This window comes from Copidosoma floridanum, unplaced genomic scaffold, assembly GCF_036245765.1.
Source record: "Copidosoma floridanum isolate Cflo_tuat_1 unplaced genomic scaffold, Cflo_Japanese_pri ptg000019l, whole genome shotgun sequence".
In the NCBI taxonomy this organism is placed as follows: Eukaryota; Metazoa; Arthropoda; class Insecta; order Hymenoptera; family Encyrtidae; genus Copidosoma; species Copidosoma floridanum.
The window spans coordinates 20,582,962-20,600,798 of NW_028321896.1; the positions used below are offsets into that span (position 1 = coordinate 20,582,962).

Sequence of the window (17,837 nt, forward strand, 5' to 3'; positions counted from 1 at the left end):
GAGAGAAATTTTTTATTTTTTTTTATTTTTGATGATCCGAAAATATGGCTATTTTTGCTGTATCTCCATTATTTACGGAGTTACAGGCGTTTTAAGTTTTTGATAATTTCAGAGCCCATTTTTTCTCAATCAAAGGACTATTATGGCTTCGTAGACGTTTGTATCGATACAGTGGACTACCTAGAAAGCTTATTTCACCATTTACTTGTCTAACAAAGCACTGGCTGAGGCCTAGATTACGAGAGAAATTTTTTATTTTTTTTTATTTTTGATGATCCGAAAATATGGCTATTTTCGCTGTATCTCCATTATTTACGGAGTTACAGGCGTTTTAAGTTTTCGATAATTTCAGAGCCCATTTTTTTTAAATCAAAGGACTATCATGGCTTCGTAGACGTTTGTATCGATATAGTGGACAACCTAGGAAGCTTATTTGACCATATATTAGTCTAACAAAGCACTGGCTAAGGCTTAAATTACGAAAGAAATTTTTTATTTTTTTTTTTAATTTTAATGATCCGAAAATATAGCTATTTTCGCTGTATCTCCATTATTTACAGAGTTACGAGCGTTTTAAGTTTTCGATAATTTTAGAGCCCATTTTTTTTAAATCAAAGGACTTTCATGGCTTCGTAGACGTTTGTATCGATACAGCGGACTACCTAGAAAGCTTATTTGTTCATATATTTGTCTAACAAAGCACCGGCTGAGGCCTAGATTACGAGAGAAATTTTTTACTTTTTTTTTATTTTTAATGATCCGAAAATATGGCTATTTTTGCTGTATCTCTATTATTTACGGAGTTACAGGCGTTTTAAGTTTTCGATAATTTCAGAGCACATTTTTTTCAAATCAAAGGACTTTCATGGCTTCGTAGACGTTTGTATCGATACAGTGGACTACCTAGAAAGCTTATTTGTTCATATATTTGTCTAACAAAGCACCGGCTGAGGCCTAGATTACGAGAGAAATTTTTTATTTCTTTTTATTTTTGATAATCCGAAAATATGGCTATTTCAGCTGTATCTCCATTATTTACAGAGTTACAGGCGTTTTAAGTTTTCGATAATTTCAGAGCCCATTTTTTTTAAATCAAAGGACTATCATGGCTTCGTAGACGTTTGTATCGATATAGTGGACAACCTAGGAAGCTTATTTGACCATATATTAGTCTAACAAAGCACTGGCTAAGGCTTAAATTACGAAAGAAATTTTTTTTTTTTTTTTTTAATTTTAATGATCCGAAAATATAGCTATTTTCGCTGTATCTCCATTATTTACAGAGTTACGAGCGTTTTAAGTTTTCGATAATTTTAGAGCCCATTTTTTTTAAATTAAAGGACTATCATGGCTTCGTAGACGTTTGTATCGATACAGTGGACTACCTAGAAAGCTTATTTAACTATACATTTGTCTAACAAAGTACCGGCTAAGGCCTAGATTACGAGAGAAATTTTTTATTTTTTTTTATTTTTGATGATCCGAAAATATGGCTATTTTCGCTGTATCTCCATTATTTACGGAGTTACAGGCGTTTTAAGTTTTTGATAATTTCAGAGCCCATTTTTTTTAAATCAAAGGACTATCATGGCTTCGTAGACGTTTGTATCGATACAGTGGACTACCTAGAAAGCTTATTTGACCATTTACTTGTCTAACAAAGCACTGGCTAAGGCTTAGATTACGAAATAAATTTTTTAGTTTTTTTTTATCTCTAATAATCCGAAAATATGGCTATTTTCGCTGTATCTCCATTATTTACAGAGTTACAGGCGTTTTAAGTTTTCGATAATTTCAGAGCCTATTTTTTTTTAATCAAAGGACTATCATGGCTTCGTAGACGTTTGTATCGATACAGTGGACTACCTAGAAAGCTTATTTGACCATTTACTTGTCTAACAAAGCACTGGCTAAGGCTTAAATTACGAAAGAAATTTTTTATTTTTTTTTTTAATTTTAATGATCCGAAAATATAGCTATTTTCGCTGTATCTCCATTATTTACAGAGTTACGAGCGTTTTAAGTTTTCGATAATTTTAGAGCCCATTTTTTTTAAATTAAAGGACTATCATGGCTTCGTAGACGTTTGTATCGATACAGTGGACTACCTAGAAAGCTTATTTGACCATTTACTTGTCTAACAAAGCACTGGCTAAGGCCTAGATTACGAGAGAAATTTTTTACTTTTTTTTTATTTTTAATGATCCGAAAATATGGCTATTTTTGCTGTATCTCTATTATTTACGGAGTTACAGGCGTTTTAAGTTTTCGATAATTTCAGAGCACATTTTTTTCAAATCAAAGGACTTTCATGGCTTCGTAGACGTTTGTATCGATACAGTGGACTACCTAGAAAGCTTATTTGTTCATATATTTGTCTAACAAAGCACCGGCTGAGGCCTAGATTACGAGAGAAATTTTTTATTTCTTTTTATTTTTGATGATCCGAAAATATGGCTATTTCAGCTGTATCTCCATTATTTACAGAGTTACAGGCGTTTTAAGTTTTCGATAAATTTTGAGCCCATTTTTTTTAAATCAAAGGACTATCATGGCTTCGTAGACGTTTGTATCGATACAGTGGACTACCTAGAAAGCTTATTTGACCATATATTAGTCTAACAAAGCACTGGCTAAGGCTTAAATTACGAAAGAAATTTTTTATTTTTTTTTTATTTTCAATGATCCGAAAATATGGCTATTTTCGCTGTATCTCGATTATTTACGGAGTTACAGGCGTTTTAAGTTTTTGATAATTTCAGAGCCCATTTTTTTTAAATCAAAGGACTATCATGGCTTCGTAGACAATTGTATCGATAAAGTAAACTACCTAGAAAGCTTATTTGACCATTTACTTGTCTAACAAAGCACTGGCTAAGGCTTAGATTACGAAAGAAATTTTTTATTTTTTTTTTTTATCTCTAATGATCCGAAAATATGGCTATTTTCGCTGTATCTCCATTATTTACAGAGTTACAGGAGTTTTAAGTTTTCGATAATTTTAGAGCCCATTTTTTTTAAATCGAAGGACTTTCATGGCTTCGTAGACAATTTTATTGATACAGTGGACTACCTAAGAAGCTTATTTGACTATACATTTGTCTAACAAAGCACTGGCTGAGGCCTAGATTACGAGAGAAATTTTTTATTTTTTTTTATTTTTAATGATCCGAAAATATGGCTATTTTTGCTGTATCTCCATTATTTACGGAGTTACAGGCGTTTTAAGTTTTCGATAATTTCAGAGCCCATTTTTTTTAAATCAAAGGACTATTATGGCTTCGTAGACGTTTGTATCGATACAGTGGACTACCTAGAAAGCTTATTTGACCATATATTTGTCTAACAAAGCACCGGCTGAGGCCTAGATTACGAAAGAAATTTTTTTTTTTTTTTATTTTTTATGATCCAAAAATATGGCTATTTTCGCTGTATCTCCATTATTTACGGAGTTACAGGCGTTTTAAGTTTTCGATAATTTCAGAGCCTATTTTTTTTAAGATCAAAGGACTATCATGGCTTCGTAGACGTTTGTATCGATACAGTGGACTACCTAGAAAGCTTATTTGACCATTTACTTGTCTAACAAAGCACTGGCTAAGGCCTAGATTACGGGAGAAATTTTTTATTTTTTTTTATTTTTGATGATCTGAAAATATGGCTATTTTCGCTGTATCTCCATTATTTACGGAGTTACAGGCGTTTTAAGTTTTCGATGATTTCGGAGCCCATTTTTTTTAAATTAAAGGACTATCATGGCTTCGTAGACGTTTGTATCGATACAGTGGACTACCTAGAAAGCTTATTTGACCATTTACTTGTCTAACAAAGCACTGGCTAAGGCTTAAATTACGAAAGAAATTTTTTATTTTTTTTTTTAATTTTAATGATCCGAAAATATAGCTATTTTCGCTGTATCTCCATTATTTACAGAGTTACGAGCGTTTTAAGTTTTCGATAATTTTAGAGCCCATTTTTTTTAAATTAAAGGACTATCATGGCTTCGTAGACGTTTGTATCGATACAGTGGACTACCTAGAAAGCTTATTTGACCATTTACTTGTCTAACAAAGCACTGACTAAGGCCTAGATTACGGGAGAAATTTTTTATTTTTTTTTATTTTTGATGATCCGAAAATATGGCTATTTTCGCTGTATCTCCATTATTTACGGAGTTACAGGCGTTTTAAGTTTTCGATAATTTCAGAGCCCATTTTTTTTAAATCAAAGGACTATCATGGCTTCGTAGACGTTTGTATCGATACAGTGGACAACCTAGGAAGCTTATTTGACCATATATTTGTCTAACAAAGCACTGGCTAAGGCCTAGATTACGAGAGAAATTTTTTATTTTTTTTTATTTTTGATGATCCGAAAATATGGCTATTTTCGCTGTATCTCCATTATTTACGGAGTTACAGGCGTTTTAAGTTTTCAATAGTTTCAAAGCCCATTTTTTTTAAATCGAAGGACTATCATGGCTTCGTAGACAATTGTATCGATAAAGTGAACTACCTAGAAAGCTTATTTGACCATTTACTTGTCTAACAAAGCACTGGCTAAGGCTTAGATCACGAAAGAAATTTTTTATTTTATTTTTATATCTAACGATCCGAAAATATGGCTATTTTCGCTGTATCTCCATTATTTACAGAGTTACAGGCGTTTTAAGTTTTCGATAATTTTAGAGCCCATTTTTTTTAAATCGAAGGACTATTATGGCTTCGTAGACAATTCTATTGATACAGTGGACTACCTAAGAAGCTTATTTGACTATACATTTGTCTAACAAAGTACCGGCTAAGGCCTAGATTACGAGAGAAATTTTTTATTTTTTTTTATTTTTGATGATCCGAAAGTATGGCTATTTTTGCTGTATCTCCATTATTTACGGAGTTACAGGCGTTTTAAGTTTTCGATAATTTCAGAGCCCATTTTTTCTAAATCAAAGGACTATTATGGCTTCGTAGACGTTTGTATCGATACAGTGGACTACCTAGAAAGCTTATTTCACCATTTACTTGTCTAACAAAGCACTGGCTAAGGCTTAGATTACGAAATAAATTTTTTATTTTTTTTTTATCTCTAATAATCCGAAAATATGGCTATTTTCGCTGTATCTCCATTATTTACAGAGTTACAGGCGTTTTAAGTTTTCGATAATTTCAGAGCCTATTTTTTTTTAATCAAAGGACTATTATGGCTTCGTAGACGTTTGTATCGATACAGTGGACTACCTAGAAAGCTTATTTGACCATTTACTTGTCTAACAAAGCACTGGCTAAGGCTTAGATTACGAAATAAATTTTTTATTTTTTTTTTATCTCTAATAATCCGAAAATATGGCTATTTTCGCTGTATCTCCATTATTTACAGAGTTACAGGCGTTTTAAGTTTTCGATAATTTTAGAGCCCATTTTTTTTAAATCGAAGGACTATTATGGCTTCGTAGACAATTCTATTGATACAGTGGACTACCTAAGAAGCTTATTTGACTATACATTTGTCTAACAAAGTACCGGCTAAGGCCTAGATTACGAGAGAAATTTTTTATTTTTTTTTATTTTTGATGATCCGAAAATATGGCTATTTTCGCTGTATCTCCATTATTTACGGAGTTACAGGCGTTTTAAGTTTTCGATAATTTCAGAGCCCATTTTTTTTAAATCAAAGGACTATCATGGCTTCGTAGACGTTTGTATCGATATAGTGGACAACCTAGGAAGCTTATTTGACCATATATTAGTCTAACAAAGCACTGGCTAAGGCTTAAATTACGAAAGAAATTTTTTATTTTTTTTTTTAATTTTAATGATCCGAAAATATAGCTATTTTCGCTGTATCTCCATTATTTACAGAGTTACGAGCGTTTTAAGTTTTCGATAATTTTAGAGCCCATTTTTTTTAAATCAAAGGACTTTCATGGCTTCGTAGACGTTTGTATCGATACAGTGGACTACCTAGAAAGCTTATTTGTTCATATATTTGTCTATCAAAGCACCGGCTGAGGCCTAGATTACGAGAGAAATTTTTTACTTTTTTTTTATTTTTAATGATCCGAAAATATGGCTATTTTTGCTGTATCTCTATTATTTACGGAGTTACAGGCGTTTTAAGTTTTCGATAATTTCAGAGCACATTTTTTTCAAATCAAAGGACTTTCATGGCTTCGTAGACGTTTGTATCGATACAGTGGACTACCTAGAAAGCTTATTTGTTCATATATTTGTCTAACAAAGCACCGGCTGAGGCCTAGATTACGAGAGAAATTTTTTATTTCTTTTTATTTTTGATGATCCGAAAATATGGCTATTTCAGCTGTATCTCCATTATTTACAGAGTTACAGGCGTTTTAAGTTTTCGATAATTTTAGAGCCCATTTTTTTCAAATCAAAGGACTATCATGGCTTCGTAGACGTTTGTATCGATACAGTGGACTACCTAGAAAGCTTATTTGACTATTTACTTGTCTAACAAAGCACTGGCTAAGGCCTAGATTACGAGAGAAATTTTTTATTTTTTTTTATTTTAAATGATCCGAAAATATTGCTATTTTCGTTGTATCTCCATTATTTACGGAGTTACAGGCGTTTTAAGTTTCCGATAATTTCAGAGCCCATTTTTTTTAAATCAAAGGACTATCATGGCTTCGTAGACGTTTGTATCGATACAGTGGACTACCTAGAAAGCTTATTTGACCATTTACTTGTCTAACAAAGCACTGGCTAAGGCTTAGATCACGAAAGAAATTTTTTATTTTCCTTTTATTTCTAATGATCCGAAAATATGGCTATTTTCGCTGTATCTCCATTATTTACAGAGTGACAGGCGTTTTAAGTTTTCGATAATTTTAGAGCCCATTTTTTTTAAATCAAAGGACTATCATGGCTTCGTAGACGTTTGTATCGATACAGTGGACTACCTAGAAAGCTTATTTGACCATATATTAGTCTAACAAAGCACTGGCTAAGGCTTAAATTACGAAAGCAATTTTTTATTTTTTTTTTTAATTTTAATGATCTGAAAATATAGCTATTTTCGCTGTATCTCCATTATTTACAGAGTTACGAGCGTTTTAAGTTTTCGATAATTTTAGAGCCCATTTTTTTTAAATTAAAGGACTATCATGGCTTCGTAGACGTTTGTATCGATACATTGACTACCTAGAAAGCTTAATTGACCATTTACTTGTCTAACAAAGCACTGGCTAAGGCCTAGATTACGAGAGAAATTTTTAACTTTTTTTTTATTTTTAATGATCCGAAAATATGGCTATTTTTGCTGTATCTCTATTATTTACGGAGTTACAGGCGTTTTAAGTTTTCGATAATTTCAGAGCCCATTTTTTTTAAATCAAAGGACTATCATGGCTTCGTAGACGTTTGTATCGATATAGTGGACAACCTAGGAAGCTTATTTGACCATATATTAGTCTAACAAAGCACTGGCTAAGGCTTAAATTACGAAAGAAATTTTTTTTTTTTTTTTTTAATTTTAATGATCCGAAAATATAGCTATTTTCGCTGTATCTCCATTATTTACAGAGTTACGAGCGTTTTAAGTTTTCGATAATTTTAGAGCCCATTTTTTTTAAATTAAAGGACTATCATGGCTTCGTAGACGTTTGTATCGATACAGTGGACTACCTAGAAAGCTTATTTGACCATTTACTTGTCTAACAAAGCACTGGCTTAGGCCTAGATTACGGGAGAAATTTTTTATTTTTTTTTATTTTTGATGATCCGAAAATATGGCTATTTTCGCTGTATCTCCATTATTTACGGAGTTACAGGCGTTTTAATTTTTCGATAATTTCAGAGCCCATTTTTTTTAAATCAAAGGACTATCATGGCTTCGTAGACGTTTGTATCGATACAGTGGACAACCTAGGAAGCTTATTTGACCATATATTTGTCTAACAAAGCACTGGCTAAGGCCTAGATTACGAGAGAAATTTTTTATTTTTTTTTATTTTTGATGATCCGAAAATATGGCTATTTTCGCTGTATCTCCATTATTTACGGAGTTACAGGCGTTTTAAGTTTTCGATAATTTCAGAGCCCATTTTTTTTAAATCAAAGGACTATCATGGCTTCGTAGACGTTTGTATCGATACAGTGGACAACCTAGGAAGCTTATTTGACCATATATTTGTCTAACAAAGCACTGGCTAAGGCCTAGATTACGAGAGAAATTTTTTATTTTTTTTTATTTTTGATGATCCGAAAATATGGCTATTTTCGCTGTATCTCCATTATTTACGGAGTTACAGGCGTTTTAATTTTTCGATAATTTTAGAGCCCATTTTTTTTAAATCGAAGGACTATCATGGCTTCGTAGACGTTTGTATCGATACAGTGGACTACCTAGAAAGCTTATTTGACCATTTACTTGTCTAACAAAGCACTGGCTGAGGCCTAGATTACGAGAGAAATTTTTTATTTTTTTTTATTTTTGATGATCCGAAAATATGGCTATTTTCGCTGTATCTCCATTATTTACGGAGTTACAGGCGTTTTAAGTTTTCGATAATTTCAGAGCCCATTTTTTTTAAATCAAAGGACTATCATGGCTTCGTAGACGTTTGTATCGATATAGTGGACAACCTAGGAAGCTTATTTGACCATATATTAGTCTAACAAAGCACTGGCTAAGGCTTAAATTACGAAAGAAATTTTTTATTTTTTTTTTTAATTTTAATGATCCGAAAATATAGCTATTTTCGCTGTATCTCCATTATTTACAGAGTTACGAGCGTTTTAAGTTTTCGATAATTTTAGAGCCCATTTTTTTTAAATCAAAGGACTTTCATGGCTTCGTAGACGTTTGTATCGATACAGTGGACTACCTAGAAAGCTTATTTGTTCATATATTTGTCTATCAAAGCACCGGCTGAGGCCTAGATTACGAGAGAAATTTTTTACTTTTTTTTTATTTTTAATGATCCGAAAATATGGCTATTTTTGCTGTATCTCTATTATTTACGGAGTTACAGGCGTTTTAAGTTTTCGATAATTTCAGAGCACATTTTTTTCAAATCAAAGGACTTTCATGGCTTCGTAGACGTTTGTATCGATACAGTGGACTACCTAGAAAGCTTATTTGTTCATATATTTGTCTAACAAAGCACCGGCTGAGGCCTAGATTACGAGAGAAATTTTTTATTTCTTTTTATTTTTGATGATCCGAAAATATGGCTATTTCAGCTGTATCTCCATTATTTACAGAGTTACAGGCGTTTTAAGTTTTCGATAATTTTAGAGCCCATTTTTTTCAAATCAAAGGACTATCATGGCTTCGTAGACGTTTGTATCGATACAGTGGACTACCTAGAAAGCTTATTTGACTATTTACTTGTCTAACAAAGCACTGGCTAAGGCCTAGATTACGAGAGAAATTTTTTATTTTTTTTTTATTTTAAATGATCCGAAAATATTGCTATTTTCGTTGTATCTCCATTATTTACGGAGTTACAGGCGTTTTAAGTTTCCGATAATTTCAGAGCCCATTTTTTTTAAATCAAAGGACTATCATGGCTTCGTAGACGTTTGTATCGATACAGTGGACTACCTAGAAAGCTTATTTGACCATTTACTTGTCTAACAAAGCACTGGCTAAGGCTTAGATCACGAAAGAAATTTTTTATTTTCCTTTTATTTCTAATGATCCGAAAATATGGCTATTTTCGCTGTATCTCCATTATTTACAGAGTGACAGGCGTTTTAAGTTTTCGATAATTTTAGAGCCCATTTTTTTTAAATCAAAGGACTATCATGGCTTCGTAGACGTTTGTATCGATACAGTGGACTACCTAGAAAGCTTATTTGACCATATATTAGTCTAACAAAGCACTGGCTAAGGCTTAAATTACGAAAGCAATTTTTTATTTTTTTTTTTAATTTTAATGATCTGAAAATATAGCTATTTTCGCTGTATCTCCATTATTTACAGAGTTACGAGCGTTTTAAGTTTTCGATAATTTTAGAGCCCATTTTTTTTAAATTAAAGGACTATCATGGCTTCGTAGACGTTTGTATCGATACATTGACTACCTAGAAAGCTTAATTGACCATTTACTTGTCTAACAAAGCACTGGCTAAGGCCTAGATTACGAGAGAAATTTTTAACTTTTTTTTTATTTTTAATGATCCGAAAATATGGCTATTTTTGCTGTATCTCTATTATTTACGGAGTTACAGGCGTTTTAAGTTTTCGATAATTTCAGAGCCCATTTTTTTTAAATCAAAGGACTATCATGGCTTCGTAGACGTTTGTATCGATATAGTGGACAACCTAGGAAGCTTATTTGACCATATATTAGTCTAACAAAGCACTGGCTAAGGCTTAAATTACGAAAGAAATTTTTTTTTTTTTTTTTTAATTTTAATGATCCGAAAATATAGCTATTTTCGCTGTATCTCCATTATTTACAGAGTTACGAGCGTTTTAAGTTTTCGATAATTTTAGAGCCCATTTTTTTTAAATTAAAGGACTATCATGGCTTCGTAGACGTTTGTATCGATACAGTGGACTACCTAGAAAGCTTATTTGACCATTTACTTGTCTAACAAAGCACTGGCTTAGGCCTAGATTACGGGAGAAATTTTTTATTTTTTTTTATTTTTGATGATCCGAAAATATGGCTATTTTCGCTGTATCTCCATTATTTACGGAGTTACAGGCGTTTTAATTTTTCGATAATTTCAGAGCCCATTTTTTTTAAATCAAAGGACTATCATGGCTTCGTAGACGTTTGTATCGATACAGTGGACAACCTAGGAAGCTTATTTGACCATATATTTGTCTAACAAAGCACTGGCTAAGGCCTAGATTACGAGAGAAATTTTTTATTTTTTTTTATTTTTGATGATCCGAAAATATGGCTATTTTCGCTGTATCTCCATTATTTACGGAGTTACAGGCGTTTTAAGTTTTCGATAATTTTAGAGCCCATTTTTTTTAAATCGAAGGACTTTCATGGCTTCGTAGACAATTCTATTGATACAGTGGACTACCTAAGAAGCTTATTTGACTATACATTTGTCTAACAAAGTACCGGCTAAGGCCTAGATTACGAGAGAAATTTTTTATTTTTTTTTATTTTTGATGATCCGAAAATATGGCTATTTTTGCTGTATCTCCATTATTTACGGAGTTACAGGCGTTTTAATTTTTTGATAATTTCAGAGCCCATTTTTTCTAAATCAAAGGACTATTATGGCTTCGTAGACGTTTGTATCGATACAGTGGACTACCTAGAAAGCTTATTTCACCATATATTTGTCTAACAAAGCACCGGCTAAGGCCTAGATAACGAAAGAAATTTATTTTTTTTTTTATTTTTAATGATCCGAAAATATGGCTATTTTTGCTGTATCTCTATTATTTACGGAGTTACAGGCGTTTTAAGTTTTCGATAATTTCAGAGCACATTTTTTTCAAATCAAAGGACTATCATGGCTTCGTAGACAATTGTATCGATACAGTGGACAACCTAGGGAGCTTATTGACCATATATTTGTCTAACAAAGCACTGGCTATGGCATAGATTACGAAAAAAATTAATTTTATTTTTTTATTTTTAATGATCCGAAAATATGGCTATTTTCGCTGTATCTCCATTATTTACAGAGTTACAGGCGTTTTAAGTTTTCGATAATTTCAGAGCCCATTTCTTTAAAATCGGAGGACTATCATGGCTTCGTCGCCGTTTTTATCGATACAGTGGACTACCTAGGAAGCTTATTCATCTATATAAGTATTTTACAAAGCACCGGCTAAAGCCTAGTCCCTAAAATATAATATTTTTATGCATAAACGTTTTTTTGAACTGCAAGGCCTTTTGGTTTACGAGGACATAGCCTTAAGAGTGCCCGTCTTGATTTAGAACAATATTTAAATTATGCAAACTCTACACAGAGGGGGAGCACGTAGGCGTGAACGCGCATGCACACACATGTAGAGTTTAACAGTTGGTTGGTGAAGGTGATACAAAAAGCACCTTGGAGGCATTGTTGCTATTGACCTCTGAGAGTATCGCGTGTACAAAATTTTAATTTCGAATCGATGGCCAGGGATCTTTTTTTGGTCCGATCTACTCCCTGAGTGAGTTTACCGTCATGCTGCATCTACCCACTCGGCCTTTGTTCCGATGGGGGCGCCAGATAACCTAGTGCGATAGCCTTGTAGGAAGGACTACGGTTGGGCCATGCACGAATTCAGGGTTTCTCTTCAATAAGCACCAACTTGTGGTTGTATCAGCGTCACTGTTGCGCGAGAGCGTTTTGCACTGTTTTCCGAGCTGTTTTCTCTCAGCAGTGAGCTGTTGTGTTATTAATAGGGGGTTGCGTGTACTGCCGCTGTAAGTTTTTACTTCTACCTTTTCGACGACCTCTATCTTAGGCTGTTTATGCGAAGGTTGGCGAATTTGAAGGGCAAGTGTGCGAGAAGGCCTATTCTACTTGGGCTCATTTTTAGCTGAGATCAATTTGTCAGACGGATCATCGGAAAAAATGCACACTCACATTTTTTTTTTTCCATCATATTTATAAGCAAAAAACTGACAAGGATACTGTGCTCCAAAATTTGGCGTAGTAACGGGATTTATCAATACCATCGGAGATGTCGAGTTGACTCCGAAACCTTTAAAGCATATGAATTAAATGAAGTAGACCAACTCTTTCCCCCAGTTTTATATAAAGCAATAAGATCAAAAACTTGACTTATTGTTTGTGAAAGCATATGGTTTAATTGCCCCAATATTTCTTAAAATTGAAGTATTTATTATGATTATTCTTGTGCAATAAAAATGTTGGCACGATTTTTATCAAATTTTCATCTTCGCTATAGTCGTTGACAAAGTAGGTACGAATATTAGCAAAAAGGGGCAGATCGAGATCGACGAAAATCATTTTAAGGCCCTTAATATAAATCTTTTTTTTTTATATTCAGTTTCAAAGAAATGAAAGCAGTTTGTAAGAGCTATTAGCTTATAATCTTTTGATTATTTAAAAGGAAAAAAAGCGATGAATTCATATTGGTAATCCAATCTTACAAATTCACAATATATATAATATACGTGTTATAAGTAGGGGAGTAGTTAAAACATTACCACCTGTCGGATAGATGATGATAGGTCTCTTCGAGTGGGCGATCGTGGGCAGCGTTGGCTTGGGTCTGACTGCCGTCGACGACATCTCTTTCTCCACAGGCCCCTCAGTTTTGGTGCAGGTATTCCTGCAACATAAAAACAACAAAATATTAAAACTCGGTTGCACAATATTGAACGTTGGATAATAAATTTTGTGGGGTGTTGATAAAATACAAAAAACAACAGTTTGAATCGATGCCAAGGATGGTATAACATGAATCATTATATGTAAGGAGAAATGGAGTCAGAAAAGTGCCCTACGAGCAGATAGGCGCACACATAGATAATACAGTCAGTCCCCCGACCCATCGTAGATTCATACGCAAATACGAGTCGAGCTCAAGAGCTTTGTCCCGAAAACCTACTGCAACTTGACTCTTTTTCTAACGGGCTCGCCAGCGCGCTTTGTTTGCTCGGGAAAGAAAAAAAAAGAAAAAAAAAAAAAAGGTCATACAGTACCCACAAACGGACTACGAAATTCGCGACAAAATTATCAAGTCCAACCAAATGAAATCTATCGCCATATATTATATATATTATACAATCATCGCTCGATTAAAACAACGATTTGATTTATAACGTAACCAAATAAACAAACAAACGATTGGTAATACTAGTGTTCATGATTTATGGACGACGAGCATTTTGCAACATCATCACACACACACACACATTATTTCGAGTACAGTTTCACCGGACATATAATATATATGTAATAATAGTACACAATAACTCCCCCGATCAAACGGGAGTTTACGAATTAGTTTTCCCAGGCTACTCGTGTCTGATACACTCAGCCGCGAAACTGCTAGCTTGTGTTACTAACTCATGCGCATCTCTTAGCAGTAATATATAACGGGTAATGTCAACTCGAGTAAAGAGCCTGACGCAGCACAAAGCAAGCTGCACCAGCCCCGTAAATACAGGTACTCCCGATAGTGCATAAAACCCCTTACGTTATACAACCCCGTTTACGAGCTACCGCGCAATATCAGCAGCGATAAGAGCACGGGAAAACGCTTCATCCGCGATATCGAGTATCAACGTATGGATGACGATCGGCGAAAGGTAGCCGAAAAACACCCCGTAATGTTTTGGAAATTCATCCATTCGATCGTCCGAGGTGCAGCCAAGACGGCAGTCAGAATAACGGAGTTAATATAAAAGATGTAGAGGTAAGGAGAGCCGTCCACGGGAATCCTCGGGGGCTGAGAGCTTTTATAGCACGTGTCTACCCTCGGCAACTCGGCGTCTTTTTTAGGTGTATATATTATACGTATATACACACCGCGTACCCGCGAGTGGGTATACCAACGGTGTATTATATGATATACCTGCGGAGGACAGGTTCAATTTCAATGCAGCGACTGCTATGCTATTACACGGCACATTCAAGGGGGTCAGCATGAGATTCCCTCGACCTCTGGACAAATACACACACACACACACACCAATCTCCCTCGCTCCCACGAAGCCGTGACCTGAGCTCTTATCGCGGCAGCGATATCTTTTTCCGCATCGGTAAACAAATGTATCCCACCCCCGTGTACTTATATAGGCACTCGGTTGTTCAGCAACTAGAGCTCCGAGCTCAATAATGGCATCGGTGTCAAACAAGCGCTCCTTGTGCATCGGCTGTCCTTCGTTATTTTCTTTTTTTTTTCTTTTTCTTTTTCTTTCCCCCGAGCCGAGCACACGGAAGGATATTGAGCGCTCCTCTATCGCGTGCTCCCTATACCGACGAGGAGACGAGTTATAAGCTTGTGTGATCTACAGGTGCCGCGATGCTTGCGCCACTCGTGTAACAAAATGTTGTAGGATCCATCCAATGTCGAAAGCTTTGCGCCTTTGTCGCGGCTGGAAAATCAGCCGAGATTCACGGGAAACAAAACGGATGCATGTAGACAGGGTGGAGGAATAAAGCCTCGCGTAGGGTCGAGCTAATATTTGCGGGCCGGCGGGAGAAAGGGTATGTTGCACCTGCAGCAGAGTGCCGGAGAGGGTGAAATCCTCGGGCTCACGTCTGTCTGTCTAGTTGCTTCGGCAGCAGATATAGCAGGAGCTGTCAAGCTCGTGCAATCGTTTTTGAAGCCTTTCTTTTCATCCAGTATCTGCTCGATCGTGTCACTTCAAGGCTTATTTCAAAGATAACTAACAATTGGGGGAATGTTATGTCGTGCAATTGTTACATCTTAACGGTGTTTCAATCTTCAATATTATCTCTACGGTGTACGAGACCGCGGCAAAAGCAGGGGCAAAGGGGTTTGGCTGTATGGATACGTGGGAGTAGGGCGCGCGATGCTGTAGCTGCCGTGGCTAATGTGGCATTAACGCCCTATAAGCCGAGCGACCCCCTTCACGCTGATTTTCTATCTCCCTCCGCTTGGCACCTACTTGCCTCATTTCGCTAAGTGCTGCTTCTACCAAAGTTTCAGCTTTTCAGCCCCTCCCTCCCCTCCACACACTTTTTTCTTCCTTTTATTTATCCCACCGCTCACACAGTGCAGTGCTCGCTCTTGAAATGGTAAACACGCGATGCGATGGGCTTGGATATACCTAGTATTGTTCCGCGAGCACGGGCATACCTGTACACTGTACACATATAGATGTGGATATAAATTTACGGCCCGAGCATCCAAGGATAAACTAGACACGCTTCCAGTAAAAGATTTCTCTCTCTCTCTCTTTTTTTTTTTTTTTTTCATCCTCTTGCACGCGCATATTTCAGTTGCAAGGGTACATTGTTTATATATTTTAATCTACAAATTTTTATTGAAAAACATACATTTCTTCTGTACTTACTTTTATCTACGTAATTGGAGTTGAAGGGCAAGTACTTTTCATCATAGGTTTTTTATATTCAGGTAAAAGGATGAATTTATTGAAAAAGCTTTTGAAATATTTTCAAATCAATTTCACTTATTTTGGTCTTGGCCGCAACGCTTTCAAATTGCGTGTAGAAAATCTTTCGTTGGGTCGAAAAGTCAACTCTTGGACGCTCGAAATTGGCTGTTTCCTAAGTATGTTGAAGCTGTCGAGTGCATCGTCAAGTTTTTTTTTCCAACTTCAAATGCGAATATAGTTAGTAGCAATATCGTCGAGTATGTACGGAGTTTGTCTCGGTAAAATAAATAAGCTGTCGTTACCGTAATGGTTTTTTTTAAGTATTTTAAAAACTGCATTAAAATGAACATGAATTTAAATTTAAGTGTCGATAGAGTCGAGCCCAGCGTATAGCTCAGAACAAATTTATAATAAAAAAATTGTAATCACTCCATTTCGGAAATTCCGTTTCACACGTCAAAAAAAAAAAAAAAATACAAATACAAATAAGAGTGTATCATGGGGACGTGTATTTCAATAGAATTTGACAGGTTATTTTTCGTTATATATATTTTTTTTTTCATAAATAATATCCAAGCCAAGCTATTGTGGCAAGTGTGGTTTAAATGCCAGAACTATGCATAACACGCGCCCTCGTCGGTCCAGTCGAGCGCGCTTTCAAAGTTTTTATTTAATTACAACGCGGCTCCAGCTTTACTGTCACGGCATAAAAAATGTTATTCCCTGAGCCTTTAATGAAAATACTAATCTCTTTACCATAACGAGGAAGCACGAGCATTCTAATTAAACATACAATGAGGGGGAGCACGGAGCAACAAAACAGCATCCGCAATTTGGCTTTTGCCTGGAAAACGCCTATTCGAGGAGTCCAGCCTTGTGCCCCGTGTACTTTTAACGTTTTTCTACACGTTTTACAAACTATTTGGAAAAATAATCAAACCCATTTGTTATGAAATTTTAAATGAATGCTCTCGAGGATCACAGAAAGGTATAAAATGAACTCATGTTGCATCGACGTGTTTTTTAATAAAACGCTTGACAGTGCTAACTTTATTTTCAATAGTATTTTTGACAATATTTTTGTACGTGCCTTATATAATCTTAGTTTAATTTTTCACCCACTTAATAATTATCGGTAACTATACTGAAGGTACAAACGAGCTCTTTAGACATGGAAATATTTTTGCTCCGATATTGTTTTAATTTTCATGTTGCTGAAAGAAAGGTAAAAATTTGCTGCCATTGAAAACTTGTAGCTGTGCATAAACGAAAATTTGATTGGCACCCTCGTAGAAATTGAAACAACTCGAATTGAAGAAATTCGAGAGTTACGATTTGTATCTTCCCTCGAAAAATTTTCCGATTGTCCTATCGTTCAATCACCGAAAATTGAACTAGCCCGCGTTGTAGAAGCGCTAATAACAGGCAGTAGTCCAATTTCGCTGCGCCCGTAAAATTCATATTTCCACGAACAAAAATAAACAGAGAAGGGAGACCAAATAACTTTTTTTTTTTTCTGCCAATCGATCGGTGGGACGTGAAAAAAAAAAAAGAAAAAAAATACATTTCCTCCACTACCGAGCGCCACCCGATTCCACCGCGTAGAGGCTCGTCGCTACTTGCAAATATTTGCCCGTCCCTTTTAGCGCACGCAGCGGCAATTAAGCGCCGGCAGCACCTGCGAGGAGTAGCTATGTATACACAAAAACAGCCACGGGAGCGCGAGCGTATCAAGCACTCGGCCACCACCTCGAAAGCTCGCTTGCTCCGTTCGAGCGCCGATCGGATTTCCGGAGATGTGGCCCTACAGTCTCGACGTTACGATTAATGTCCCGTCCACGCG

General features: G+C 35.4%; 1 protein-coding gene across 1 annotated transcript in view; it reads right to left on the reverse strand.

Moving 5' to 3' along the window:
- LOC106641036 (uncharacterized) overlaps positions 1-17,837 on the reverse strand; it is an 80,687-nt gene that overhangs the window by 34,846 nt on the left and 28,004 nt on the right. Inside the window, exon 2 of the mRNA XM_089593330.1 lies at positions 13,115-13,238. Coding sequence (XP_089449456.1) covers positions 13,115-13,196 — 82 coding nt within the window. The 5' untranslated portion in view covers positions 13,197-13,238. The remainder of the gene's footprint in view (positions 1-13,114; positions 13,239-17,837) is intronic.